This window comes from Colletotrichum higginsianum, chromosome 8 (assembly GCF_001672515.1).
Source record: "Colletotrichum higginsianum IMI 349063 chromosome 8, whole genome shotgun sequence".
Taxonomy (NCBI): domain Eukaryota; kingdom Fungi; phylum Ascomycota; class Sordariomycetes; order Glomerellales; family Glomerellaceae; genus Colletotrichum; species Colletotrichum higginsianum.
In genome coordinates, this window is record NC_030960.1 from 3,077,864 (window position 1) to 3,098,931 (window position 21,068).

At 28.8% G+C, this 21,068-nt stretch overlaps 3 protein-coding genes across 3 annotated transcripts; 2 read left to right on the forward strand and 1 right to left on the reverse strand.

Moving 5' to 3' along the window:
- Positions 1-16,188: 16,188 nt before the first annotated feature.
- Positions 16,189-16,760, forward strand: CH63R_11881 (Complex 1 protein; the record flags this gene model as incomplete). The annotated part of the gene is made up of 5 exons (XM_018306855.1): positions 16,189-16,211; positions 16,281-16,413; positions 16,496-16,574; positions 16,643-16,684; positions 16,738-16,760. 5 exons carry the CDS (start codon positions 16,189-16,191, stop codon positions 16,758-16,760), a joined length of 300 nt encoding a protein of 99 aa, XP_018153696.1.
- Positions 16,761-17,438: 678 nt separating this feature from the next.
- On the reverse strand, positions 17,439-18,016 carry CH63R_11882 (Histone H2A; the record flags this gene model as incomplete). Its single annotated transcript, XM_018306856.1, has 3 exons — positions 17,439-17,491; positions 17,546-17,838; positions 17,961-18,016. 3 exons carry the CDS (start codon positions 18,014-18,016, stop codon positions 17,439-17,441), a joined length of 402 nt encoding a protein of 133 aa, XP_018153697.1.
- A 2,326-nt stretch (positions 18,017-20,342) lies between these two features.
- On the forward strand, positions 20,343-20,990 carry CH63R_11883 (Histone H2B; the record flags this gene model as incomplete). The annotated part of the gene is made up of 4 exons (XM_018306857.1): positions 20,343-20,505; positions 20,637-20,708; positions 20,761-20,848; positions 20,900-20,990. 4 exons carry the CDS (start codon positions 20,343-20,345, stop codon positions 20,988-20,990), a joined length of 414 nt encoding a protein of 137 aa, XP_018153698.1.
- Between the last annotated feature and the right edge of the window lie 78 nt (positions 20,991-21,068).

Sequence of the window (21,068 nt, forward strand, 5' to 3'; positions counted from 1 at the left end):
ATGTATAATATCTTCTTAGTAAGCCTTATTAAATTATAAATAGCTTACTAAAGGGATAATAAGAGCTTAATAAATCTCCTAGAGTTAGAGGAGGACCCTAATAAATAGGAAGTTAAGGAAATTATAACTTATTAAGAATATAGTAATAGCTAGAAGTACTTAGTTAAGTAGGTAGAATAATTAGTAGAATATAATACTTAGAAATTATTCTACTACTTAGAAAATACTTAAGATAAAATTTAGAGCTATAATAAATATATATAAAGGGCTTATAGGAAATAGAATAATACTTAATTACATATAGTAAACTATTACTAAACTATAAGTAAGACTAACTTTAGCTACTATAGAAATTAGTAAATTACTAGTATAATATAAGTAAAATTAATTATAATTTTATTAATAAATCTTTATTAAATACTTATTATTATATAATTAGCTAGAACTACTAGAAATAAGTCTAATATAGAAAAGACTCTAAGCTTATTAGAGAATAATTACTAATAATTAAGTACTTCTATTCTTACTCTTATTTTTATTCTTAGAATTATACTAAATTATACTTAAAGTAATAGTCTCTACTTTAGCTTCTACTTTATAGTTATTATACTCTCTAAAATAGTAATACTTAGTATAAAGAATACTAGGGACTTAATTAATAGAATTAATACTATTACTCTTAAGAATTATACATACTATAGTAATATTAGTAATGCATTAGTAAATCTTATAAATTTTAACTATATTCTTATTACTATAAGTATTAAAGAAGGTAAATAAAAGAGAGTAAAGGTTCTAAAGGAGATTAGGGGACTTAAAGTAACTACTTACTAAACTAATAGAGATAATAGGGCTCTAGAGGGGGAGAATAGGGCTCTAAGGGGGGGGAGTAAGTTTAAGAGAAGGCTAAGGAGGTAGAATAATAGGAGGAGGGGTATTCTTAGTAAGGGGTTATAGAAGTAATACTAGCTTAGAGCTTAGAGTAGAGTTCTTAGACTTAAAGCTTTTAAGAGGCTCCTTAAATTTAGTTTTCTAATTTTTATTTAAACTAAGTAACTAATTAGTAATTACTATATAATAATTATACTAGTAAATAGAAGCTTAAATAGAGAGAGACTTAGAGAGGAATTAATAATACTTCTATAATACAGAAGCCTTCTTAAAGGTAGACTTCCCTTAAGTAGTATACTTTTAGGGAGTAGTAGTATTAGTATTATAAATTATAAGTACTAAATTAGTAATAGTAATAGTATAAGTAGGAATAGAGTTATTCTAAAAGTTAGAAATTTTATTATAGAATATAAGTTACTCTACAAATTTTGCAAAATTGCACTTAGTATTACTAGAATAGTAAATAAAGTAGTAATTATAAAGGAGGAATTTAAGAGTTAATTAGAGAGTAATTACTCTACTATTATTATATATATAAGTAAGTTAGAGTTAGTTAAAATACTTTTAAATATTATTCTTATTAATTAGAATTGTAGTCTAAAAATAATTATTAATAATAAGTAATTAATAAGCTATTAGAGAATAACTTATATTAATTAAAGTTAGGAGGTTAAAATACCTATAGTTAGAAATAAACTCCTAAATAATTATTTAATTAATATTAATACTATAGAGACTACTCTACATTAAGTTAGTAATATACTAAGCTACTTTAACTTAAGTAGTAGAAATATACTCTAGAGTAGTATAAATATACTATTACTTATAGAGTAATAGCTTACTATTCTCCTTATAAATACAAAAAATAATAAAGGTATTCTAAGTCTTCTAAGTAGTACTCTACAGTTTATAAGGAATCTAGAAGAAGTTAGTATTAATAAATAATTACTAAAAGTAAGAAGAGGAGACCTACTATAGAATATTTCTTACAATTAATAACATAAGTAATATAGTAAGCTATATAATTACTTATATAGTAGAAGAGCCCTATAATATTATAATAGAGCTAATTAAGATAATTAATATAAAGTAGGCTATTACTATTAAATTTAGTAAAATCCTCTTTAAATTTATATTTAGCCTTAATTATATTAGTAATATAAAGAATAATACTTATAATAAGTAAAAACTTATTAAAAGTAGAGTAATACGGAGGAATATACAATTAATAGGGAAAGGGAGTAGGAAAATTAGGAAAGAATTACTATTTAGCAAATAATTAATAAAAGTATGCAGGAAGAGTATAAGGAAAGAAGAAAGTTTTTAAAAAATTAATAGAATAGAGGGGACTATTAAGGTAAATACATAAGGGGAGTATATTTATCCTAACTACTTATATATAATATTTACTTAGAGGACTATTATATATAGAGGGGGGAGGTAACTATTATAATAATAAAAGTACTTACTTATAGAGAGTATAAAGTAATATAAAAAATAATAATAATAAGAATAATAATAAATATATTATAATTATAAAGAAATTAAATAATGTAAGTACTCTAGTAGAATTATTAGTAATATATAAGTAATAAAAACTACTACTAATAGATGTATTATAATATTAAAATACTTTAATAATATTAGTATAGTAATATAGAGCTAGAGGAACTTTAATTTAGGCTGTATAGCCTTAGGGACTAAGGCTTAGGAGAGGGAGGTAATTGTAAGACTTTAACTAGGCGACTAATTAGAGATACTTCAGCTAGGGCGCACAGCCTACAACTATCCTTCTATACCTCTAAGGAAGATTTACTGCATAGTTAGAATCTTTAAGTAAAAGTTACGTAATAGAGCTATACCTACCTTTTTAGAAGAACCCTCCCTAGTTAAGTACCTTTAGCTATACTCTTATAAATATAGTAATTGCAGAAAGTCTAAATATAATGCATAAATTTATAAAGTAGTTTAAAATAGTAATAAAGAAGAGAGTAATAAGTAGTTTTAATTAATTTTATATATTATAGTTAAATTAACTTATATAGAAAATAGAAAAGTAGTAAATATATATAATTTACTATAATGTACAGCTTACTATATATATATATATATATTATATTTATAATATAGTTAATATAGACTACTATATAGTTTATTATAGAGTAAAGTACTATAGAGTATAAATAGTAGTAGCTTAACTATAAAGCTTAGGAGCTACTACTCTAAGAGCTTATTAACTATTTAGTATAAAAGTTATTCTAATAGGACTATAAGAAAACTCTATTTTATAATTATAAGGTTATTAGGGAAGAAGCTACTAGTATCTAAGTAGTAGACTAAATTATTACTTTTAAAGTAGGAAATTACCTTTATATAAGTAGTATAGCTAAGTAGTATATAGAATAGACTCTTTTTAAGTTATCTCTATTACTGCAAATACAGTAGAGAAATTATAAGTAAAGCCTTAAAGAATCTTTTATATAGGAATTATTCTTAATATTTATTTATTAATAGTACTTTAATTAGAATACTTAGGAAAGTAATTACTAGAGTAAACTGCAATATAAGTATTAATAGAATAAGTAAATACTTAACTAATTCTTCTCTAAATAATTAGTAATCTAGTAGAATTTAAGTATAGAGAATTTATATAAATTTAAATTAGAAGCTTATAATTTCTTCTTTAAATTTCCTAATTACTTTTAGAATAAAATAATCTACTTAAAAGTCCTAGTTAAGAAGATTTAATATGTAGCTTAAGAGGTAAAATATCTATAAATAGTCTATAATAGGAGTAGTAGTACTAAAGTATTATAGAAGAATAATTAGAAGAGGGGAGTAATTATAATAGAACTATCTCCTATACTATTCCTATTTGAAAGATTGCAATTATATAATAATTATAAGAATATAAACGAATTACTGTAGCCTTACTAGAAATTTATTCCTTACTTCTACCTAGTACTAATACCTATAGAACTTATAAAGTACTTCTATTATAGGAAGATTATAAGCTCTACAAAGAATAAAACTACTCTAGAGTACTTATTTTATTATAAGTACTATAGGGTACTTATAAATAGTATTATATAGTATTTATTTCTATAATTGTTAGAATAATATAATTATATAACTATATAATACCTACAAATCTAGAGTAGAGTATATAGACTAGATTATATAGTACTCACTTATATATAGGGGAATTATTACTTAGTTTAGCCTAAATAACTTAAGGCTAAATAAGATATTATATTTATCTTATACAACTCTAATTCTATAGTTAGAAAGAATAATTACAAATATTATTCTTTAGTTTACCCTATATTTTAAGTATTTGCATATATATATAAAGCCCATTTAATACTAATTAGTAATTACTTAGTAATTACATAAGATTACTTTATATAATTATAAATTAGTAAGAGTAAAGAAATAAGATTTAATATACTAAATATTGTATATTAATATACCTTAATTCTACTTATTATTACCTTCTAGTAAGAATTAGGTAAATAAGTATAAAATATTTTATACTAATTCCTTATTCCTACTTATTATTACTTTCTAGTAAGAATTAAGTACTAGAAGTAAAATAATTACTACTATAGTATTATACAAAAAGAATTTCTATTATTACCTTCTAGTAAGAATTAAATAGAGACCCCTATTATACTATATTTAGAGTATATAGTATATACTAAAGTATAAAAAATAATAATAATAACTTAATACTATATAATATAATATAGTTACTACTATAGCTACTTTAGAAGAACTAGAGGTAAGCTAATAGAGTTAACCCTAAGAGAAAGAACTTCACCTACTTATATATAAAGAGATAAGTACTAAAAGCTAAATTCTACTTATTATATAGAGGAAAGTAATAAATATAAAGTATTAGAGTAATTTAATTAATATTAATAAGAAATTAAATTAAGAAGAGTTAATTATATATCTTAAATATATAATTATAGAGATTCTTTATATTAATAGTAAAAGAGATTTATTAAAGATAATTCTATATAAAGACTTTTACTATTAGATATTAATTTAGTAGGACTATATTAGCTAACTCTATAGAGTAGAGCTTATATAAATCCTTAAATTAAAGGAATTCTATTTTAACTCTATATAGAGCTTAATATAATAGATTATAGACTTAATTTAAGTAATTTTATAGAAATTTAATACTTAGAATAAGTAATTTACTCTTTATATAATAATTACTTTAGGATAAATTATAATAACTATAATTATACCTATTTAAAACTCTAAATTAATTATTCCTTAGACTACAGTTAAATTAGTAATAGACTCTATTAAGTACTTATATAATGTATAAATAAATTAAGAATTAGTTATTTAAAATTAGCAATTAGCTATATAAAATATACTACTAGAAATACAGTTTATTTAGTAGGTTAATAGTTTCCTATAATTTTAAGGTTGTATAATACCTCTCTATTAAAGAGATAGTATTTATAACCTCCTACTAAGGTATATAGTCTAGAATAAACTATATAAGTTAAATATAGTATTTATTTTCTAGAAGGAATAGAGGAAAAATAGAAATTATACTAGTAAACTATATAATATTTTATATAATAAGGCTAAAGTTTTTATTAACTTCTATTAATAACTCTATATTATAGAGAATTAATACTATACTATATTTCTAAATATTCTTAAAGATTATATAGAAGAATTCTATTTATATTATATTAGCGTAATTAGGAGGTAGAATAAAATGTACAATATACTAAATAAATATTTTAATACTAATATTAATTATAGTCTCTATTAGGCTAATTAGACTATAATATTCTATATATAAATTAAATAGGAGAACTCTAATAAGATCCTTATAGAGGTACTTAAAACTCTTTTTAATAAAATATTCCTTATATAATAAGCCCTTAAATTAGAATTCTAGAGTAAAATTATACTTTACATATAAGTTACTTAAGTATACTAAAGAGTACTAGAACTTAAGACTACTTTAAGTAATTTTAAAGTAGACTATATATATAAAGAATTCTTCTTAAACTTTAGGGCTTCCCTCTTAATTACTCTTAATTAAAAAATACCTTTATATAATATTTAATTTATAACGTACACGCATAGCGAGTCGGCCAACATAGCGAGCCGGCCACTCCTTATCGCTAGAAAAAGCCCCTTTTCTAACTATTTATTAAAAAGTAGATTCTTAACTAATAAAGACCTAGTTTTTAGCATTAGATAACGATAAGAGTTAGATTTTAAGAAATAATAGTATTAAAATTATTATCTCTTTCTAGCCTATATTACTAAGCTTACCTCTTATCTAGGCCTCTAGATAAGAGGATTACTAAGAACCTAGGGTTAGGAAGAGACAATAATTTCTACAATATTATTTCTTAAAATCTAACTCTTATCGTTATCTAATGCTAAAAACTAGGTCTTTATTAGTTAAGAATCTACTTTTTAATAAATAGTTAGAAAAGGGGCTTTTTCTAGCGATAAGGAGTGGCCGGCTCGCTATGTTGGCCGACTCGCTATGCGTGTACGTTATTAGTACTAATAATTAATTTTAGTATATACTCCCTTAGGGTAGTTAATTTTTTCTTTAAATAGCCCTTTAGAATATATATACTTCTTAAGAGGGGCCTTTAAATTAGAATTATTTTTTATAGTACCCTTTAGAGTAAAAGTCTTCATTCTTATAAGCTCTTTAGAGTAAGTATTATATTAGTATATACTTAGTTAAATTAAACTGCAACTCTAGACTATAACTCTAAATTAAGTCTTCTTTTTTTATTATTTTAAAGCTTCTTTATAATTATTACTTATTTAGATATAGTAAGCTTCTTATCCTTCTAAGTAGTAAGGGCAAAGTATAACGCCTAGAAAGGCATACAGTATAAATATACAGTATTAGTATACATTCTACACTTAATCTTATAAACTATTATTTCCCTTTTCAAATATACTATTAATACAGCTATAGTAAATATTAACTTTTTAACTTCTAATAATAGCTATAACTACCTGCGAGCTGCAAAGGGCTCGTAAGGGTTGTAGAGATAGCTTTAAAAAGGTTGCAAAGGTAGTTAATTAGCTTTATAATCTTAATAGAGATAGCTTTATTATTAATATTAAATATAGGGCTGCACTAGTAGCTTTATTCCTTCTTATTAAATCCTCTGCAATACTTAAAGCTTAAAAATTAAAAATACACCTATTGTCTTATTATATTATTATTAAGCTTAAAATTAAACTATACTATTAAATACAATTCCTACTAGTAGTATTCTAGTATTCTAACTGCATACTATAAGCTAAGTTAATATACTTAAATGCACTAAATTAAAGGCTCTTAATCTATAGAGTATTATTACTAATTATAATAAAGTATACAATTTAATTAGAATAATAATACTAAATTCTTAACTATAGAAGAATAAAATTAAATAATATAGTACTAAAAATATTAACTTAAGGAAAACTACAATATAAATAAAATTACAATAGTATACTATTATAATTATTAGTATAGAAATACTATACTTGCAATATAGTAAAGGGGATATTAAGCTAAGGGGTATTATTAATAAGTTAATAAGAAGGTAAAATAGGCTTTTTAACAGGAGGGGTAGAGGAAGCCTGCAGAAAAGGGCATTTAAGGAGTTAATAGAAGACTGCAATAGGTACAAAGGGTGGATTTTAACTGTAAGGGAGGCAATTAGCAATATTCTGCACAAATATTAATTTAATTATAGTAATTAAAAAGTTATCTTACTATAGTTATTAAATATATAGTAATTTTTATATAATTATACTCTAAAGAGTATAATTATTACTTATATATCTACTAAGTTAAAATGTACTCTAAAGTTTAGGAACTTTTCCTATAAGAGGTTTTTAATTAGACTATTTATAAGTATATTATTTATAAGTATATACTTAATTTTAAAGTAGCTAGTAGTATATTCCTAATAGAATTATATATTTATTGCAGGAGGTCCTATTTAGCCCCTGTAGCTAGTGCAATAGTAGCTAGTAGCTGCAGTGCACTTACTAAAGCTATTAGTAAGTACTCTCTACTATACTTATTTGCAGTGCAGCTACTGCAGTAACTCTTAGCCTTAGTAAAGTACTTCTTAATATAAGAGTCTAATTCCTATACTCCTAGCCTACAATAATATTTTAAATATTTATATAATAATAGTAAATTATAATTTTCTTATTAGTTACTACTATTAGTCTAATTATTTATTTACTATTATAGAAGACTATATAGGGCTACTTAGAGTTAAAAGTAAACTCTTAAAAGAGTCTTTATAGTACTATTACTTCTTTTACTATCTCCTATAGGTAGAGTAATTTAGCTTTAGTTATTAAAGTTATTACTATTAGTTATTTTAAGGCTTTCTATTAAATTAGTCCTCTAAAGAGAATTATAATAAAGTTTTATAATAATTTATATATTACTTTATTATTTATATAAAATATATAACTAATTATAATTATTACTATTAATTATAGAATTCTATTACCCCCCTAGCTTCTAAAGCTTAGTATAAAGTAGTAAGTTTTATAGAAATACTAAATTATTTAATTAATTAATTAAAAATATTTAGAATTTAAATTTTATAAAATATTTTAAGAGGAGTATAACTATAAATACTAAGTCTAAGTATATAAGAATACTTATATATAGAATAAAGCTAATTTTCTTTTAGAAAATTTTAATTATAGAGGCTGTAGTTTTACTTTTATATACTATTAGTACTCTAATAAGTAGTAGTATAATTAAGTAGATATTATTTATAAAATTAAATCTTTTAACTATTATTTTAATATATTTATTATAATTAAAGAAAATCTTCCTCCTTACTTAATCTTATATTATATAAATACTTAAATAGTACTCTATAAGTCTTTAATTCTTTAATTTATAAGCTAATTTAATACTATTAATTAAAGTAATTATATAAACTATATAATTCTTATAGAATATTACTAGAATATTATTTATATAGAAGATTATAATAATTTAGTATTTTAAATTCTAATATAAGTAGGAGTCCTTTATAGCTAAAGTAAGTCCTAAATATCTTAATATACTAGAAAACTCCTTATACTAGAGTTAAAGTGTATTCTAAAGTCTATAGAGAGCTCTATATAGTCTAATATACTTCCTCTTAATTTTAAATTTATTTAAAAGCTTATAAGTAATTAATTTATTATATAAATTAATATAAGTATTTAAAAATACATTTATAATATTATATTATTATATTTTAAAATTAAAATATACTATAAAAGTAATAGTAAATTAGAATATTTTTACTATAAGAGTAGTTATATAAGTATTATATATTATAGTAGCTTATAAATTACTATAAATATAAATTTATACTTTATAGTAATTTAATTAATTATACTAATTTAGCTTATATATAAATACCTACTTTAAGAGGAGTAGCTTTATATATACTAGTAGTCTATTAATAATCTCCTAAGTACTTTTCTCTATTAGTTTCTTTATTTCTTATTATACTACTTTTATAAAGAGGTCTTATAGAGTAGTAGGGGGTTTAAGGAGGTCTTTCTAAATTCTAATAGCTTTTAGAAAATTATTAACTATTTATACTACTACCTCTATAGTTACTTTTTAGCTAATTTAATTATATTATACTACTGCATATAGTACTTTATAGAGTATATAATATATAAAATTATTTCTTTAGTTTATTTTTTAATTAGAGAAGTAAATTTAAATAAAATTTATATTAAAATACTATTTAAAATTACTTTTATTACTCTTAATAAATTTAGTAGAATTATATAGAGTAGTAAAAAATTATTTTAGTATTTATTAATACTTACTTTACTTTATAAGTAGTCTATAGTTTTTTACTTTCCCTCTCTACTTTTAATTTAGTAGTACTAAATTCTCTAATATTACCTCTAGTCTATTTAGCCCTTTTAGAATAAAGTTTAAGTACTTAATTTTAATTTTACTATTAGAAATAGTCTCTAAATTAATAGTCTCTATATTTATATTTTAGAAAGTAGTCTCTATACTTTTAGTTTCTATAATAATAATATTCCCTCTTATAGCCTCTAGTATACTTTTAAATTTAAGAGTTAGTTTAAGAATTATTAATTCTATACTCTCTATAAGAGTTATTCTTAATATTTTAATATTTTTTAATATAGAGACTAAAAATTAAGTATTTATAAATTATTTAAGTTATTTAGTATACTTAAGGAAGTTATTCTCCTTAGTATTTAGAATTCTAAATAGCTTTAGAATAGTACTTATTCTACTTATAGGCTCTTAAATATTCTCTTTAATAGAGTTAATTATAGTAATAAGTAGAGTTACTACTTTATTCTCTTTTAAGTAGAATTCTATTTTATTAAATGTAATATTATATATAATTATAATTTATTTAAGTATAAGAATTTAAATTCTATATAAATTATAAGTATTAACTATATACTTAATTAAGTACTTAATATACTTATATAGGAATACTTTAAAGTACTTTTATTCTACTCCTCTCTCTTTATTTTTTAAGAGTAAGTAAGCTCTAGAATTATAAGTATAAATACCTCCCTAGTATAAGTGCAAATTATAAATTATTCTATAAATATACTTAAGTACTAATTATTTAAAGTACTACTAATACTATTCTTCTTTAATTTAATAAAGAGATTTTTAAATTATATTCTAATATAAATTAATATTATAAATAAAAAATTAATAAATATATACTTATTCTATAGGCTTTTTAGTAATTCTACTATATTCTTTATTTTTATACTACATAGCATAATCTTAAGTCCTATATACTCTCTACCTCTTATAAACTCTTTAGTATATACTAGTAGGAGCTTAAAATTAATACTAGTATTTATAATTTACTATTTAAAAGTAGTCTTATTTATAATACTAATAATTACTCTTTTATTATTTATTCTTATTTTATAAATTATTAAGTTTTATTAATATTATACTTAAATTTTAAAAGTATAAATAACTTTAAAGACTTCCCCTATAGACTTATTTTTTAGAGGAAAGCTAAAGAGTCTACTAGAGTACTTATTCTTAATAATAAGAAATTAAGAATAGTCTTTAAATAAGACTAGGAAAATAAATAAGTCCTAAATAATCTAATAGTATAGTTTTATTACTTAGTTCTCTAAGGGAGTCTTTAAAATAACTTTCTGTATATATATTATAGTATAGTACTTATATTAGACTCTTAAAGAGTCTTTAATTTTTACTCTCTAAGTACTATAGACTAAGTACTAAAGAGCTTTAGAACTAAAGTAGTTAATTTAGAAGTACTAGAGGCTTATATTATTATTTTATATTACTAGAGCTATTTAGTAATTAAGCTTTTAGTATAGTAGAGTATTAAATTAAGTTATTATTATTAGGCTTATAGAGTTTACTTATAATAGTAAGTAAATAAGAGAGTAAGGGGAAATAAATTTATATTTAAGGAAAGTAAGATTTTCCTTCTTAAGTAATTAAGTAAGTATAAGACTATTTAAGATTTTACTATAGTATTTAAGAATGCTAATTTAACTAGTGTAGAACTAATTAGATCTAGCAGTTAAGACTAGTTATATAATGCGAAAAAATAGTAGTAAAAAGCCTAATATAAGTACTATGCCCTATTCTTATGCTATTAACTTAGTAAGGTAGCTTATTTAAGAATATATAGTACTATAGAATTAGTATAGTCTATCTTACTTAATACTAGATTAACTTACTAGAGATAGCTTTACTGCTATTAAGGTTTATACTATTAAGGTCTGTAGTAAGAACTCTTAACTATAGAGGTATTAAACCTTAAGATGTAGGCTTTTTAGATATATATAGTTAGTAAGGATAGAATCTCTTAGGATTCTCCTATTAACTATACTTACAACCTGCAAAACCTATAATTTAGATAAATTATCCCTTAGCTGTATAAAACTAAAGTAATTAAATTAAATCCTTTTTTCTAATTTAATTAAGCTATATTCTTAATTATAGCTATACTTAATATAAATAACCCCTTTAATTTACCCTGCCCTCTTAACTATAACCCCTTAGAGGTTGTATAGTAGTTAATAGTAGCTTAAATAAGTACTATTATTGAATAATATAGAGGGAAATTATTATATAGTATTATTGCTATTAATACTAGAATAGATAATTATACTGTAATTAATATTGTAAGTATTAGATTAGTACTCCTTCTTTTTAATAGCCTAGTAGCTAATTTAGGCCTAATTATTAGGATAAGGTAGGTCCTACAGTAGAGGCTCTACTTCTTTATTAGTAGGATAGCCTAGTAGTAGGAGGATATTTTAAGAATTGCAATAATTAAGTAATACTTAGGCTAGCTGCAGGCTGTAATCTGCACTATCTAGTAGGTGTAGTACAATTAATACTATTTACAATAGAAGTAGAGATATTATTAGAAGATATACTATTAGTAGAAAACTTAATGTAATTATTATACTTAATACACCTTACTAAATTCTAGAAAAATAAAAATACATTTATATAATGCGTAGCTTAGAAGGGCTTTACTATAGTATAGAGTAGTATTTAAATTATAATACTAAATACTACTCTCTATAAAATAAGTCTCTAAAATAATATTAATATAAAAACTTTTAATAATTATAATATTTTTTAATTTAAAATTCTCTATATTATATTCTTTCTCTCTATAAAGAGTATTCTTAATAACTCTTATACTTATACTTAAAATATAAATATAAGTAGTACTTATTTTAATAAATTCTCTTTTTATATAGAGCTTAAAGGACTCTTTAATAAGGAGTTCCTTATTATTTATAAAGTAGTAATTACTATAGCTATTATATACTATACTATTTAATAATATATAAGGCTATTTAAAGAGTATAAAGAATATAATTAGGAACTTAAGTAAACTTATATTCTTAGTAATTTAGTTAAAAATTATTATAGTAATAATTTAATTAGAATACTCTTTAGTAGAGTTCTTTATTTATAAGGAGATTTTTTATTTAGATTCTCTATAATTTTACTTATTTAATTAATTATAATTAGTATTACTAGTAAGCTAATTAAGCTCCCTATATTTCCTATAGAAGTAGTTAAAATTAAGAATATAATTCTATTCTTAATATATATAGTATCTTTATTAGTAAGTTTATTAATAAATTTTAACTCCCCTATAAGGGCCTTCTAAGTTTTCCTATATTCCTATAGAGTCTAATAGCATTTAAACTTATATAAATACTCTTTTATACTCTTTAGAGTACTATTATATAAGAATTACTATATATTTAATAACTATAGTAAGATAACTTTTTAATTACTGCAATTAGTACTAACTTTACCTATTTTAACCTTCTAATATTTATAATTAATATTCGTATAGAATATTACTAATTGCCTCCCTTATAGTTAAAATTTACTCTTTATACCTATTGTAGTCTTCTATTAACTTCTTAAATGCCCTTTTCTGCAAGCCTCCTCTATTCCTCCTATTAAAAAGCCTATTTTACTTTCTTATTAACTTATTAATAATACTTCTTAGCTTATTGTCCCCTTTACTATATTATAAGTATAGTATTTTTGCACTAATAATTATAATAGTATACTACTGTAACTTTATTTATATTATAGTTTTTCTTAAGTTAATATTTTTAGTACTATATTATTTAATTTTATTCTTCTATAGTTAAGAATTTAGTATTATTATTCTAATTAAATTATATACTTTATTATAATTAGTAATAATACTTTACAAATTAAGAGCCTTTAATTTAGTATATTTAAGTATATTAATTTAGCTTATAGTATGCAGTTAGAATACTAGAATACTACTAGTAGGAATTGTATTTAATAGTATAATTTAGTTTTAAGCTTAATAATAGTATAATAAGATAATAAGTGTATTTTTAATTTTTAAGTATATTTTAAGTATTATAGAGAATTTAATAAGAAGGAATAAAGCTACTAAGTAACTTAAAGTATAGCTCTATATTTAATATTAATAATAAAACAATCTCTATTAAGATTGTAAAGCTAACTAACTACCTTTGCAACCTTTTTCAAGCTATCTCTACAACTCTTGCAAGCCCTTTGCAGTATACTAAAAGTATACCTTACTACTAAGAAAGACTTATAAGTAATTGTAGCTATTATTAACTATAGTTATTAGGAAGTTAAAAAGTTAATATTTACTATAACTATATTAATAGTATATTTTAAAAGGGAAATAATAGTTTATAAGATTAAGTATAGAATATATACTAATACTGTATATTCATACTATATGCCTTTCTAAGTATTATACTTTACTCTTACTACTTAGAAGAATAAGGAGCTTACTATATTTAAATACTCTTTTATAATTATATTCCTATTATTTACAGTATTTAAGTATTCTTTAAGAATTATAAAGAGGCTAGAGCCCCTACTATTACTTTTAAAAAGTATATTCTTCAATAGAGTATACTAAAAATTCTTCTATATTTATTTAAAGAGAAGATAGAGTAATTAAGACTCTTATTTGTAATAAGCTTATTAAAATTCTAAATAGTTTATATTAGAATAAAATAAATTCTATTAGCTCTTAAGAAACTCTTTACTACTAAGACTCTTTAAACTTTAAGTATATTATAAGTATAAGTATATTTATAAACTTAGTACTAGTCTATATACTAAACTATTAGAATTATATTACTTTAAGCTACTTTTAAAAGAATATTATTATATACTTTATAGACTATAGAAGTTATTATAAATACTAAGAGTACTAAATTTTACTATAGTATATATATAAGTACTTTAATTATAGTCTTATTTTCTTAAAGCTACTATATTTATATATTTATAAGCTTCTAAAAATTAATTATATAAAGAATAAATACTTTAATAAATTAGTAATTTACTAAAATTATTATTCTTATTTAGCTTTAATTTATATAGTCCCTAATTAAGTATTTATAATTATTTTTAGTATTATTAAATTTTATAAAATTAAGCTTCTTAAGCTTTATTACTTCTAATCAATTTACTTTAATTTATTACTTAGTAATTATAAATTTAAATTAATTATTAGTATTTAAATTCTCCTTCTACTATTTTAAAAAATACTTGTAGTAATTAATTTTAAATTTAACTATATACTTAGTAATAAATTTAGAGGAGTTTAGTCCTTTTAGTAAGTATATATTATTTTTAGAGATATTTTTTCTATTTAAATTTATAAGTTCTTAAATATAAAGTATTTTTATATAGACTTAGAGACTAATATACTATATAGACTAATTTACTCTAGTAGTAAAATATTACTTATTATTTAGTATATTATTTTAAATAAGTATAAATATTATTAGTAATTAATTATATTATATAAAAGTAAATAGTAAAAATGCTCCTTTACTCTTATACTTAAGAAGGAGTATTATATAGAGTTAAATTTATAACTATTGTAAATTAGGAGTATAGGAATTAAACTCTTATATTAAGAAGTACTTAATTAAAGCTAAGAGTTACTGCAGTAGTTATACTGCAAATAAGTACAATAGAGAGTACTTACTAATAGCTTTAGTAAGTGCACTATAGTTACTAGCTACTATTATACTAACTATAGGGGCTAAATAGGACCTCCTATAATACTATCTATATATAGAGTATATATAAATACTACTAAATACTTACTATTATATTATATAAGTATTTACTTTAGTATTATATTAAGATATTTACTATTTATCCCTTTAGTATTTATTTATTTTTAAAGTACTAAAGATTAATAATAGTAGTATATAAAACTTTTATTTATATAAGTTAGTATATTCTTTTAAATATTAAGTTTTAATAGAATTTTATAGTATTTATCTTAAGTAATCTTTAGTATCTTTTTAATAATAACAATTTAAAATAGAATTAAATAGCTTTATTATTACTGTCTAAATATGTTATAATTTTTAGTTTTCTTTATACTCTATTATAGCTAGGCTCTGTAATAAACTATAGATCTTCTAATTATTATGCAGTGTAGCTGCAATCCTGATGCCCCAGGCACCAAACGCTGCTTACCTCAACCTTTATCCATTACTTCCTTCTCTCTAGTCGCGCTTCTTAACCTCAACTTTGGGGTCAAGGTATCGCAAGCTGCCGACGCGCATTTTAGCAGCAGCCATTTCCCAGCAACCAGCTTGTATGCCCTGAGGACAGACTTATTTCACTAGATCCTGATTCATAACCCCACGCGACCTCGTCGATACTACGTCCTTACCATGTCGACCCGTCAAGCGGCACTGTGAGCACCCACAGTCAACAACGACAACTGATTTCGAGAGAGTTATCGAGCTGACCATTGCCCTGACAGCTCGCTGTATCGCCGGTCGCTGAAGCTGGCCCTCGATTGGGCTGTCCACCGCCATCTTTGGAGAGGCCAGGCGTTATACATCCGGTCACTGTTCGAGGCGAACCGCAATGTGACGGATTCCCGACAAAAGAGGGTAAGGAATGCTCTCGACTGGCAGCACAGGCTGTGTCCGGTGATGTGGCCGGCATGAAAGTTGCTGACATTGCACTACACAGGAGCTTTTGGCCCAGACGGAGAAGCTACTGGCAAAGTGGAAGCACCCCGAACCCTACGTGCACCCGACTGCACCCGGTGGTCCGTAATACCCAAATCGAAAGCCACCCAAACAGAACAACGTCGAAGAGCTGACGAACTACTCATAGGATCCAAGTACGAGCGCAACCTACGTGCACCTATTCTCGACCGTGAGTTCTGCTGCCCAACGTCCCGATGTCAACCGCGCTAACGCGATAGTCAGCGCCACCCCCATTGAAGTTCTGAGTGACGACGGGCGGATTGACTGGCCGAGACTGCGCACAATGCTGGTTGTGTGCATAGACAAGAGTATACCGCGACAAATCCACGTACGTTCTACTGGGTAGGGTTGCACGATTTGTAGCACCGCATGGGACAGTAAGATGGAATGGAAGGACGTTACCAGCGTCCAGCTTACATGAGTCGACATCGATGCTCCTTGTCCCACCTCACCTTCTCAAGCCGGGCGGCAGCTTCTACTTTGCAAAATGGTCCCATGATGCGACTTCGCCAAGAGAACACGCAAGATCACGTTGAAGACCGTTAAATGCCATGCACGCCTTAGCCGTCTACAAACGCGATCACCGACATTGTATTGACTTTTAGGCCAGCTTTTAGCTGTCAGACAAATATTTCCAATCTCGGATTACTATAATAGGACAGGAAACGTTTCGTGCTGCATGAGCAGAAAACACAACCATAATCTCGACGAAAACAAAATTGAAACGTAGATATCGAACTTGTAATGAACGCAGAAAGATGATCTTCAAAGGTATTCTCATTCGTAACCACAGCTTCCTGCCATGGTATTATTGTACAACCCAAACGTGAAAATCAACCGTGAACCCTGAACCGTGACCCCGATGTCATGACAACCCAAAGCAGCCGACCAGCACGAAAAAAACCCAAACCCGAGACACCCGTTTACAGCTCTTGGCTCAGGTTCTTGCCCTTGCCGGTCTTCTTGGGCAACAGGTCTGTAATCATGTTAGAAAAAGATATTTCTGATTCATACTGGAAGGACGACTTACTCTGGTGAATGTTGGGCAGAACACCACCCTGGGCAATAGTAACATGACCCAAGAGCTTGTTCAACTCCTCATCGTTCCGGATAGCGAGCTGAAGATGACGGGGGATGATACGGGTCTTCTTGTTGTCGCGGGCGGCATTGCCAGCCAACTCGAGAATCTCAGCAGCGAGGTACTCGAGAACGGCAGCGAGGTAGACGGGAGCACCGGCACCAACACGCTGAGCGTAGTTACCCTTGCGGAGGAGACGGTGGACACGGCCGACGGGGAAAGCGAGACCGGCCTTGGAGGAACGACTTTTGGATGGGCGAGTTAGCAAAAAACGCCACTAGACCGGGAAATTGAGGGGATACGCGTCAAGGGGAAGCCAAAGCTTTGTAGGTAACATGTCGGTCGAGAAAGTAGGCGGGAAACTTACGATTGCGCGTTCTTAGAACCGCTGGCCTTGCCGCCGGACTTGCCGCCTCCAGTCATTGTGAATGTGGTTTTTGGGTTGGGAGAAATGGAAAGATTTGGAGATTGAGTGAGACGCGAAATAGGCGAATGTGCTGAATGCTGGCTGTCGGTTGCGGATGGAAAAGTAAGATGAAGATGGGAGAGACAGCGAGGATGGTGGGGAGTCGAGAAGTTAAGTAGTTTTCGCGTTGGAGGAGCTCAATCACGGATCACCAGCGCGCCATTGTACGCTAAGCCCAAACCAGAAAATCTATGTTTGTGAGTGCATCATTTTCCTGGGCCCACGGTGAGATACGTACCCCTCCCTCCCTTATCGTTCCCGCGTGGAGGAAGGAGCAAGCACGGGCACTACTCCCAGGCACAGGTGCAGGGAAATAAAAACCCCGGGAGGCCCGCCATGGTTTCCTTACCTGGCATCCAAAGAGCCGCTGCCTCTTTTTCTTCCTTCTCTCATTGTCCAATTAATCTGACTGGCTAGGAAAAGCAGGCGCCCACCCCGCTGATGGTTCTGATCGACCAACTTCCCCCCCATTTTCTCCTTTTCCCACCTATCTATCCTTCCTTCCTTCCGCACTAAGGCTCACGATTCACTTCCATTTCCTTACTGAATCGCACTTGAACAGCACAGACGCGCGAAAACCAGCGAGACTTGGCTAGTCTTAACATTCGTTGTGCAACGAGCTACGATTGGAAGCCATTTATGGCGTTCGAATGGCACTCGGTATTCATGTATCGGAACATCGCTCTCTATCTCACAGTTTGGCCTGCTTTCGTCCTTGCTGGTACTGAAGCCATGTTTTGTTCGTCCTGAAGCAACCACCCGCCCGTCTTATAACAATTCAAGACGGCACACCGCAGGACATGTCTTCTGTGGGCTTTGGTGGCATTCGGCATGTGTCATCCACACAAGCATGTATGCCGTTTTGTGTGACGCACATGGGGATTGTCTGGTTCATCCGAAATGGACTGGAAATGTACCATGCAGTGCTATCCAACCCAACCCAGACACAGATACATGAAAATGCAAGTTCGTTCATGGCGCATTTACAGGTCTAGCTACTTGGGTCTGGTGGCCCATCATTCTGCTCCATCCCGTGCTGGGTTCGGAGAAATCAGACACGATTTGGTCCCAAATCGGACAGAGCCTCAATCAGTGACCCCTGTACACCATTCGTGATGTGTGTCAGATGGAATCAGATTCAGCCTTGCAGCGGTAATTGAGGGGCTGAAGGTCAGAGGAATCCACCGAATTGCCTTCTCCCGAGGAAGACGCGTCGCGATCTAGATTCGCACTCTTATCCGTAGCTGGGTAGTCTATCCATCGATGCTCCACGTTTGATGCCGTGGCTTGCCTTGGCCTCCATTTGTTACTAGGGATCGTTCGCAGAGACCTAGCCACCCCAGGACATCTGAATTCGCAAAGCAAGTCCAAGTGCCCAAGGAGGAAACAGGCGAGGCGAGCGGCCGGCCAGCTGTGTGGGCCCAAGACGACCAATTCCGTACAGCCAGCAATTGTCGCGTTCCTAGCACAATGACGCGTCGAGAAGAGACAGGCAACGTTGCCAACATCATATCGCTGACCATCGCAACGCACGGGTTTGAAGACCTGTCCAACCGTTTATCGTAATGTCATGCATGACCAGAATGGAAAATCAATTTATTTTACACAAGCCTCACCGTACTCAAAGCACCATGAGCGTGCGTGAAGAGTCAAATGATTATGGGAAGTGAATGAGGCGACGCGCTGTACTTATCGCGTTATCAACGTACAGGAACCTTGTACGTCCACAATCGAGCTAGAAAATGTGACGGTAAGCTGTAGACAGGAAGCTGTCATTGGCTCTAGGTCACTTGCATCGCTTGTCCGACACGTGCAAAATAACGAGCAAGGACGGATTAAAAAATAAAAGGATGGCCAAATGTGGTCTGCACGTATTTCCTTAGCGCAGACGCGTCTCTCTGCACCCCGGTTGACGGGCGGCAGCTGCTCTCGTGGTCCTAGAGGACATCCACTTCACGAGTTGCAGCCAACCAAGATTGCTCTTTCCCAAACCGTACCCCCGTCTGCAGGGCAAGGCCACCACTAGCGCACCCCCCGGGGACCACTGCCTCACTGACCACCCACCCCTCCTCAAAATCACTCTGTCTTTGCATCAAATCAGTAACGCCGCTAGAGCCCGTCGCGTCCAGCTACAAAAGCCCAACCCACCCCCCCAAACTTCTTCCTCCAACAACAACTCTTCACTTCCCATCATCCCGCCTCACCAACGATCGCCAGCCGCATTCCACTCCAACCCAAGTCACCAATCCTCCACCTTTACCACCTCCAATCCAATTCGCAAAAATGCCCCCCAAGGCCGCCGACAAGAAGCCCGCCTCCAAGGCCCCTGCCACCGCCTCCAAGGCTCCCGAGAAGAAGGATGCTGGCAAGAAGACCGCTGCCTCTGGCGACAAGAAGAAGCGCACCAAGTCTCGCAAGGAGACCTACTCTTCCTACATCTACAAGGGTGAGTCCTGATTTTGGCTATTCGGATTGTTTCGTTGGCTCGGCTCGTCGCGTCGCGTAACATCGCGCTCCGAGTATCACGCGGCCAATGCCACGCGCGACAAGCAACATTAGCTGACCCGATCCATATAGTCTTGAAGCAGGTCCACCCCGACACTGGTATCTCCAACCGCGCCATGTCCATTCTCAACTCTTTCGTCAATGGTAAGCTGCATTCAAACCTAGTTTGTCGGCTTGTCAATCTAACACAGTACAGACATCTTCGAGCGCGTCGCTTCCGAGGCCTCCAAGCTTGCTGCCTACAACAAGAAGTCCACCATCTCCTCTCGCGAGATCCAGACATCGTATGTCCGCCGACTCCCATGTATGCACATTGTACTGACATATCATGGCAGTGTCCGCCTCATCCTGCCCGGTGAGCTGGCCAAGCACGCTGTCTCGGAAGGCACCAAGGCCGTCACCAAGTACTCTTCTTCCACGAAATAAGGGATGCTTGTGCTGCTTTTCTTTTCGGGCATTGGATTTTACTTGGCATTTGGGTGTCATGATGAGACCTGCCAAGGT